Source organism: Nelumbo lutea, chromosome 5 (genome assembly GCF_056320005.1).
Source record: "Nelumbo lutea isolate HS-2025 chromosome 5, American lotus-T2T, whole genome shotgun sequence".
NCBI lineage: Eukaryota > Viridiplantae > Streptophyta > Magnoliopsida > Proteales > Nelumbonaceae > Nelumbo > Nelumbo lutea.
The window spans coordinates 27159515-27168922 of record NC_142688.1 but is presented as its reverse complement, the minus strand read 5'-3'; the positions used below and the strand labels follow the sequence as shown (position 1 = coordinate 27168922).

Genomic DNA, 9408 nt, shown 5'->3' with positions numbered 1-9408 from the left:
TGCTAGAGCGAGCAATTGCAGGCTTTATAGCCCAAGATATGTTTCTAGGCAACAAGTAGGAACCAAAGTCAAAAATAGGTGGGTTCGATTCATTTGCCAAAGTCCCATTGTTGAGCTTATCACTTTACTGAGACCAGTGAAGAAAGATAAACATAGTGGTGGAAATTCGAATCAGTGACGCTAGAGAAATTGTTTGTTGGTAATGGTACCAGATAGTTTTTGGCAACCCCACTTGGGGTGGGGGTGGGGTTTCTAGATGATCAAACATTCAAACCCACTTCGGAGTCTGGAGTTTGGACCTCGGTGAGTCACTCATTCTGGTCTGGGACAAATGATTATCGCACTACGATGAGAAGATTGAAATAGTAGAAATATGTTCAATGGGAACTTCTGCATTCCACAGGGTGACAGGGTTAAATCCATGAGACAATGACCCATTGAAATCTTTTTGCTGAGAGAGACAGATGCGTGGATATGACACAGACCCCATCACCCCAGTAGTCTGGGCTGGGGTTGGACCTTGGACGGGATCTAACATTATTAACAAGATGATGGCATTAATCAAATTCGAAAGCATGAAACTAGCAGAAAACCAGAGAGGGAGGAGAAAGAGGTGAAGATCTCGTCATATGTCATCGTTCACGCTCTCTCATGGCTCATCCTCTCTTGTCGTGACTGTTGTCGTTCCATTTATGGTAATGCAACGGTTTCAATCTATTAATCTGTTGTTTACCAGAAAAAAATCTATTAATTTATTGTTAGAGACTTAGCATTATTAAAAATCTCTCTCCGAGATTCCGCAACAGGTACCGATATATTCTTCATCCTTTTTCTTTCATTGGTTTTTCGAATTCCCTCTTCCTTTTTTCTTTCCTCTGTCGCTTACTGACTCTTGCGTTAATGCTCCTCTTCTTTCTTTCTTTCTTCTTCTTCTTCTTCTCTCTCTCCAGTCCTCAGTCCTCACGAGGCCGGTAGTGACGGGACCGATGAAAAACCCCACTAACCATACCACTAAAAGACACCTGACCCAATCGATTTTTGCGCACCATTAGCAGTGCTCTCTGCTCTATAGGAGCAGGTTTCGATGTGGACCCCTCCCACACACAGTTTCCTTTGCTTCTTCAACTTCTGTCTTGTCAACTACCTTTTTCATTCTTCTCTCTGGTTTCAACTTTCACCTACAGATTTATATAAAGCTTTCTTCCTTCATCTCTCATTACCCCCGTGAGCACGAGACAAAGGGTAGACATGGCTTCTTCATGCCGCCTTCTACTTGTTCTTCCTCTGTTACTGCAACACCTCATCTTCCTCCTTATCTCTGCGAGCAATGTGAGCTGCTCTCTTTCTTTCTTTTGGATTAATCTCCTTTATTTGCTCTGTTTCAATTTCGTTAACAATGCCTTGTATTTGGGTCTTCATTGCTGAAGGTTCACATTGTTTACATGGGAGAAAGACGCCATCATGATTATCAACTTACCCAGGACTCGCACCATGAAATTCTTTCCACTCTGCTCGGAAGGTTCCACCTTCAATCGCTGAAAAATATTTTCTTTTCATTGTATCTGCGTTTTTACGAGGTTGAGTTCCATAAAAACGTTCAACTTTTAGCCGCTTTAGTGTTAAATGGAATCCTTTCCAAAGAAAATTCGGTACTAATGGATTTATTTATTTTGATTTTTAGACAATAAAAGAACCTAATTAAATCTCTTCATGCCATTTGAATCTTGTTTCATTTGTAGCAAACAAGCTGCGAGGGAGTCTATTCTATATAGTTACAAGCATGGATTTTCAGGGTTTGCTGCTCTGCTAACTCAGTCTCAAGCTAAGCTTATTGCAGGTCTGTTGGTAAACTGAACTATTTATGTTTTGCTAATGTGATTTTCTTTTGCTAAATGGGAAGAAACAAAAAATAAATGTAGATTTCCCCGGAGTTGTTCGTGTTATTCCAAACCGTATTCTTCGTGTGCATACGACCAGAAGTTGGGATTTTCTGCAATTGAAGCCTGAGATAATGGATGGGATCCTTTCAAGGAGTCAATCGGGTTATGACTCAATTATTGGCGTCCTCGATACGGGTATGCTTGTTTCTGCTGTTTTTTCTTCTGATAAATGGGAACCGGGGGTGGGGGGTTGAGTTTATTTATATTCATATTTGAATTGCCGTTTGTTGCGAAGGAATCTGGCCCGAGTCTGAAAGCTTCAAAGATGATGGCATGGGAGAGGTTCCGTCTCGATGGAATGGGGTGTGTCAGGAAGGAGAGGAATTCAATGCTTCCAATTGCAACAGGTTAACAAAGTTTCATCTTGTTTCTTTCCCGAATGATATCAATGTTGTTTGCATTTGCTAACATTCTTCACATTGTTAACTTTACCGTTGATCTATCCATTTATTTATCTAAGTTGTTGTTTCTACTTCTGCTGTTGTTTTTACTACTAGTTTGAATATCAGTTGGGCAGTAATTCTAAATATTCTTTAAGCAGCCTATATGTACCGAGGATCCCACTTCTATACGTTTCGTTATCCTATTTTAGTACCCAAAAAATTGAATTATGATTGTGTTCCTTTCTTGTATGATGGCCTCTCTGCTGGTTTGCTTGACATGTCTAATATGAAAATGTTCATAACCAGAACTTAGAGATGGACAATTGGACTAATATTATCTTCATCTGGGTAGTATCCAGCCAATGACTAGAAAGCATTTCTTCATATGCTTGGGATCCTCTGCTGACATGATGAGAGGTTGAAGTTCTTAACTTCCCCCAATTCTCATCAGACTGTAATACTGCTTTCATACTTTGGCATGCTTTTACTGTGACAAGATGACGGTTGATGGAATATTATCCCGTACCCTTTGCAGTCTGGGGAAGCACTGATATCTGATTGGCAATTTGGCATGCTTTAAGTCTAGATTTCCTCTAAAACATTAAGAATACTTATCAGACAAAGTAAGTGATTGAGCCAGGTTTTATGGACATAAGTTGGTGGCCATGATTGACTTTAGAGTTCAGCCAAGTTTTTTTGACAAGAATACAGTGTCTCATGGGCAGATTACCACACTGTCTTGGATGCAATTCTCTAGGTATTCTTAAAGGTTGTAGGACCCTGTTGAAATTCATCTATTCATTTAGGTGTTTGTATTAACTTGCAATTACCGATTGAGATATTTTCCAAGTTTTGCTACAATTGTGAAAAATGTGGTCAGACTGGGATTTAACTGCTAATAATTTTTTAAAGCATTCTATTAATTCTCAAGAAACAACAATTACTAATTCAAGGAATCATTTTTGTTTTTCAAATTGAGTTTGCTATTTGGAGTCTTCAGTCATTTGGTATGTGGTTTCTTTTATGCAGGAAAGTTATTGGTGCACGTTGGTACATCAAAGGATATGAAGCTGAATTTGGAAAGCTAAATACAAGTGGTGATGTTGAATTTTTGTCTCCTCGGGATGCAGTGGGGCATGGTACTCACACCTCATCTACTGCAGCTGGGGCTCCGGTGGGAAATGCTAGCTTTATGGGTCTAGCTCAAGGCCTGGCAAGAGGAGGTGCTCCAGCTGCTAGGTTATCTATATACAAAGTATGCTGGTCTACCGGTGGCTGCAGTTCTGCTGACCTTCTTGCTGCTTTTGATGATGCCATTTCTGATGGGGTGGATGTGCTTTCAGTATCTCTTGGCTCACCACCACCACTTTCTCCATACATTGAGGATGCTTTGGCCATTGGTTCCTTCCATGTGGTGGCTAAAGGGATCCCTGTAGTTTGCTCTGGGGGAAACTCTGGTCCTTCCTCGCAGACAGTAATAAATACTGCTCCGTGGATTATAACTGTTGCAGCGAGCACAATAGATCGATCTTTCCCTACAACAATTATCCTAGGGAACAACCTAAGTCTTGTGGTATTTTCCTATTCCCTTTCTAATGCTTCATGCCAGCACTAGAATTGTATGCATGACTATTCATTTTAACTTAGTTATGTTTGGTTTGATAGAAAATAAGAAAGTAAAAGAAAGTTGAGGGAAATTTCTTAACAAATTTTGTGAAATTACTAGGCTTAGTTTGGGTAGTGCAGATACAAATATGCACAATACAAATACAACGTTTATAATACCATATCTAAGGTTTTACACTGTTATTTGTATTTGCTCTCTTCCCACACTGAGACAACTTTCCCTCAATTTTCTGTTTCTTTCTTGTTTTCTGTCAAACCAAACAGCATTATTGCAATGCTTGCCTGCAGCCTTTCAACCACTTGGTATTGAATCATATTATCATGTGTATAACAATGATTTAGGATTGTGGAATTCTATAAACATGTAAATGGCTTGGTTAAGTAGTTGAGGGGAGTTATTTGAAATTTGAACACATAATGTTTTCAAATTTCTACATATATGTTTGGTAAGTTATATATAGACTTGTTCATGGGCCGGGCCGGGCTCAGGCCGGGCTTTTACTCATCATTAATGGAAATACGCTAGGCCCGAGCCCGAGCCCGGCCTGACCTAATAAAAAAATTACAATTTTCCCTATTCAAATTAGAATTAAAAATTCAGATTTTTTTTTCCTATTTAAATGAACAATGGGCCTACAAGATGTTTTTTTTTTTTTTTTTTCCCTTTCTTTTACATTTTAAAACACAGTTTTACATTCTTAAATCAAAAGATTTATTCAAATGGACATAATCACATAACCCATTTTAAGTCTAATTTTAGGTCGGGCCGGGCCGGGCTCGGGTTGGGCTATTTTGACAAAACCCGAGTTTAACCCACGGGCCTATAAACATGTTCAAGCCCGTTGGGCCCCCTGGCCCATGAACAGGTCTAGTTATATACATATTTTAGGTTTATTTGTTCATATATAGTAATTAAGACTTTCATAATGTGCTATTGGGACCTCAGAAATATTTTTCCTCATACAGGGTCAAGCTTTGCTTACAGAAAAGCATGTGAACAAGTTCTATCCAATAGTGTATGGAGAAAGCATTGCTTCCAATGATTCTGATGAAGACAAAGCAAGGTAGAACATGTTTTGCAGCTGCCTTTTCTGTTAGCTGAGTCTTATGTTATCTGCCCTGAATCACCCCATCTACAGGAGTTGTGATGCAGGATCTCTGAATGCCACTTTAGCAAGAGGAAAGGTGGTTCTATGTTTCCAATCTCGGTTAAAGGGTTCAGCTTCTATTGCAACAAAAACTGTAGCAAGAGTTAGGGGTGTTGGTGTCATCTTTGCTCAGTTTCCAACAAAGGATATTGCTTCTACATCAGGAATTCCATGTGTCCAGGTTGATTATACTATAGGAACATCCGTGCTGACTTACATAGAAAGCACCAGGTGATTCCTGTTAGGACCAGTACTTTTTTAAGTTATAGATAACTTTATTGACTGTATTAAATCAAAAAGATAATATGTATTTTAGATGTATCAAGATATACAAGATCTATAAACATACATCTCAGCCACTACAAAAGACTATGAAGATAGAGAAGTGTCACTAAATGGAGCCATGCCAATTCCATATTTAGCAAGATTTTCAGTCATATAAACACGAGTTTGAGTCTGAGAGTGGCCACTTTGTGGAAAAAATGCCAATCCAGTCCACCCTTCCCAAGAGCCACGATAGTTAGAATGAACACTGAGTAGTGGCCTTTTGATCAGCCATATAACCAAATTTCCAGGAATCCATCAAATATGCACACTGAGCCCTGCCAAAATATTTCTAAATTCATTGAGGTAGTGAGTGGGACACCAAATGACCATACTTCACTCATGCCTCCATCTGATTATGTACAAAATATTGGAGATTATTTTCCAACAGTTTGTTTGCAACCCAATTTCCATGTCTTGTATTTTTGCTTAACCCCAATGCCTTATGCCTCCCTGATCACAGAGAGAACTTCCATCTCAAAATCCTATCAGTTTACAATGCTTGATAGTTTCCTTTTTGCCCCTCAAATATAAATGGTCACCTCTGATGTAACACCTGTATGTGTTTTATGTTTGTTAGTGGCACATCAGAAAGAAGGTATTCTTTTAACATTGAAGTATTTAAGGGCTAACATTAAGCTTTCTATCTTAGTGGAATACCAATTTAATGTATTGGTGACTTGTTTATGTCACAGAAATCCAGTAGTCAGGTTTAGCCTCACAGCGACGTCTCTTGGGAGACAAATTTCCCCAGAAGTAGCATTCTTTTCATCTCGAGGACCAAGTTCCATTTCTCCCTCAGTGTTGAAGGTGTGCTGCTCTTTGCTTTTAGAATTATCTTCTTGTTCTTTACTCTTTCACTTAGCATCTGGATGTGTCCTACAGCCTGATATTGCTGCACCTGGAGTTAATATCTTAGCCTCATGGTCACCTGCTTCCTCTCTGTCACCTGGTGTACATCGACACAAACAGCCTTCACTTAAATTCAAAATTGAATCAGGAACCTCCATGTCTTGTCCTCATGTATCTGGTATTGTCGCTCTTCTCAAATCAATGCATCCCAACTGGAGCCCTGCTGCAATAAAATCTGCATTGGTAACCACAGGTAAAAGCATAAATTTGCTAGCAATTTCAATTTTAGTTTTTGAAGGATTTGTACCTGAAGCGGAATTTCGTATTTGGTGGGACTTCTCTTATTCTCCTTTCTGTCCATCTCTTTTTCACTAGCTTCTACAAAAGATAAATATGGTCAAAGTGCAGTAGCCGAGGGATCCCCACACAAGCAGGCTGACCCATTTGACTATGGAGGTGGTCACGTAGACCCTAATAAAGCTGCAGATCCTGGTCTCATATATGACATGGGAATCACAGACCATGTACGCTTCCTTTGTTTAATGGGCTACAATGACTCTTCTGTCAGCCTAATGACAAGGCATCCCACTGTATGCAGTGAAACATCCAAGTCACTAGCAGACCTGAATCTACCTTCCATCTCCATTCCAGAACTGAAGAAGAGCTTGGCAGTATCAAGAACGGTAACAAATGTAGGTCCAGTCAATTCTGTGTATTCTGTACATGTTAAGGCTCCCCCAGGTGTGATTGTGCATGTTAATCCATCAGTTTTATCCTTCAATTCTACGGCCAAACAGCTAAGATTCAAGGTGACTTTCCAATCCCAACTAAGTGTGCAAGGAAGATACTCCTTTGGAAGTCTTTCATGGGAAGATGGTATACATGTAGTAAGAATACCCTTGATAGTTCGAACTGTTATAGATGATTTTTATGCAGATACATAAAGCAGCTACTAAAGGCTGTATCAGTTTTTCCTTGATTACCTTCAATTCTGCGCAATTATGCATGTCTTCTGCAGTCTATGGGCACATAAACAAAAGTAACGCCAGTAACAAAGAAAGACCTCAACCTCAAGGTATATCAGAGGATTGTGTGCTCCAGTTGTTGAAGCATCAAGTCATCAATTGCTTTTTGGTGTAAATGGTCTTAGGATGCATGAAACTCATTTGGACGATGCACAATTGTTTAAGAAATGCAGGCGATGTTGGAGATCCAAAGAAGTGGGTATTTACTATTTAGTCACTAAGCAAATAATGCAGTTTGAATGCAGTGTTTTGCAACTTGGAATGAAGGTGTAGAATTGTAAACAACTTCTGAATTCAAACTATGAGGGATTTTCATAGTGGCCTTTTCCCGTGATGATTCATTGATTCCTAATCCAGTCGAGTATGTGGAGGTCATCCTGATCTGCCCACGATTTGGCTTGTTTGATTCCAGTGTAGTTTCATTTGCACTAGTACAAAATACAAATGTATGGGAGTGCAAATGTGAACCATACAACCAAGGTTCAAAATATCGATACGTATCGGGGGCTTCCTGATATGTCCTTACAGGGAGTGTTTCGGGGTCTTGACTGGTTCCGAGTGTTTACATTTCTACCTTAAACTGACCCATCCTTGGCAGCAACATTTTTTATTGTGCGTATTTGTATTTGCACTTTCCCAAACTGAGCCTTTTATCTTTTTCCTACACCAATCACTTGCTTCCAATTCTTAAACCTCCTACTTTTTTCTTTCCACCCTTAAACTTTTTTCTCCCCATTTTGAAAATATACCTCTTATCTATAAACTCTCTTACTCAAAAAGGGGCTAAATAAAATTTTGGTTTATTCAAAGTAAAATCATACGTAAAGTGCTCAATTCCCACATATACCCTCCTTGAGTGCAGGCCTCTGCTGTCATGTTTTTCCTCAAGCTATAGTACTTTTTACATCTCCAGGTTGTAACAGATTAGCTCACAAAATTGATACTTCATGCTAATCAGTATCATGTGTCCAGAACCTGGGTTTCACCTCTTCATTTTTAAAGTCTATACTCCATTCTCGGATGTAATCTTTGTCGGAAGTTGAATGAATGTGCCTTTAAGTTCAAAAACAAAAAAAAAAAGCAAAACTTTAAAATCGTGTTTGTATGCTTCTTAGTTCTTTATTCTTTATGTTGTTTCTTAATTCAAAATTAGAAAGTTGGCTTATATCCTCTAATAAAAAGTGAAATCTAAATTAATTTTCTGAATCAAATTAATATAAAAACCCAACACAAAAGGCTTTGAAGAGGTCACATTTTCATGGGCGCATGGCCCCATTCTTCTATAGCAGTGGGTTATTTAATTAGAAACAAACCTGATTTATTCTCTTACTCCTGTGTCCGGCCTTTATTATCCCGAATCTTCTTATTCGGAACAAAATTGTTCTCTTTAAACAACATTGTTTGGATTACAAAGGAAAAGATAGTGGCGAGTGGCGACATTCTGTCTACCTTATGGCCGGTGATTTGCCCTCCACTGTATGTATGAAAGGAGTTAAGACCTGCTTTTTATCCTTTTAATAACAAAGTAAATTCTAAAACAAAACCTGCTTTTTATTTGACCATCCCAATGACAAGGAATCTCATTAAGCTTAACTTTATGATCCTCCATGATCCTTTGAAACAATTTATTGTATTACAGAACTTCAAAATAAAGACAATAGTCAGATTTAGAAAACAAAATCACGCTTACCGGCAAACAGCCCCTAAATGGTACAATTTATGGAAGATTATTTTGCAAAACTAGGAGTGAGCTTATTTGCAAAAACTGCTTGAAATCTAAGGTCGTCATGTTTGTTTGCAGTGCAACTTCATTTGCACCAGTGCAGATGCACGAAAGTGGCAATGAAAAAAATGCAAATTCTGGTCCACCTCTGTTTTGGCTTTCAATTTATTTTGCTCTAGGTTTTGCCTTACTTCATCCGTGCTGCAAACAGACAAAAATAAAATAAACATAAATCAGAATATACATTCTCTTATTTTTGTAGCGGTGCAAATGAAATTGCACCGCAATGACACCATGCTTAAGTGATTTTACTAATTCCTTTTTTCTTCTTTTGCATATACTAGTGTTACACTACATGCATCAACTTGGTGATGAAGAGGAAAAGAG

At 38.6% G+C, this 9408-nt stretch overlaps 1 protein-coding gene across 2 annotated transcripts; it reads left to right on the top strand.

Moving 5' to 3' along the window:
• The first annotated feature begins 555 nt into the window (after positions 1 to 555).
• LOC148851229 (subtilisin-like protease SBT3.9) lies at positions 556 to 7615 on the top strand. 2 transcript variants are annotated; one of them, XM_088943196.1, is made up of 12 exons: positions 556 to 695; positions 951 to 1329; positions 1428 to 1519; positions 1740 to 1837; positions 1920 to 2075; positions 2176 to 2287; positions 3353 to 3896; positions 4916 to 5013; positions 5089 to 5328; positions 6117 to 6231; positions 6307 to 6526; positions 6649 to 7615. In XM_088943196.1, exons 2-12 carry the CDS (start codon positions 1249 to 1251, stop codon positions 7215 to 7217), a joined length of 2325 nt encoding a protein of 774 aa, XP_088799322.1. In that variant the 5' UTR covers positions 556 to 695; positions 951 to 1248; the 3' UTR covers positions 7218 to 7615. The 2 variants fall into 2 exon arrangements, with proteins under 2 accessions (XP_088799322.1, XP_088799323.1); XM_088943197.1 differs by lacking the exon at positions 556 to 695 and having other exon boundaries at positions 849 to 1329; positions 1428 to 1577.
• Positions 7616 to 9408: the final 1793 nt, after the last annotated feature.

Coding starts and splice junctions, on each gene's coding strand:
- LOC148851229 (XM_088943196.1), top strand. CDS start 1,249: ATGGCTTCTTCATGCCGCCTTCTACTTGTTCTTCCTCTGTTACTGCAA. Junction 1,520..1,739: donor CTTTCCACTCTGCTCGGAAG/GTTCCACCTTCA, acceptor TTTCATTTGTAG/CAAACAAGCTGCGAGGGAGT. Junction 5,329..6,116: donor ACTTACATAGAAAGCACCAG/GTGATTCCTGTT, acceptor TTTATGTCACAG/AAATCCAGTAGTCAGGTTTA.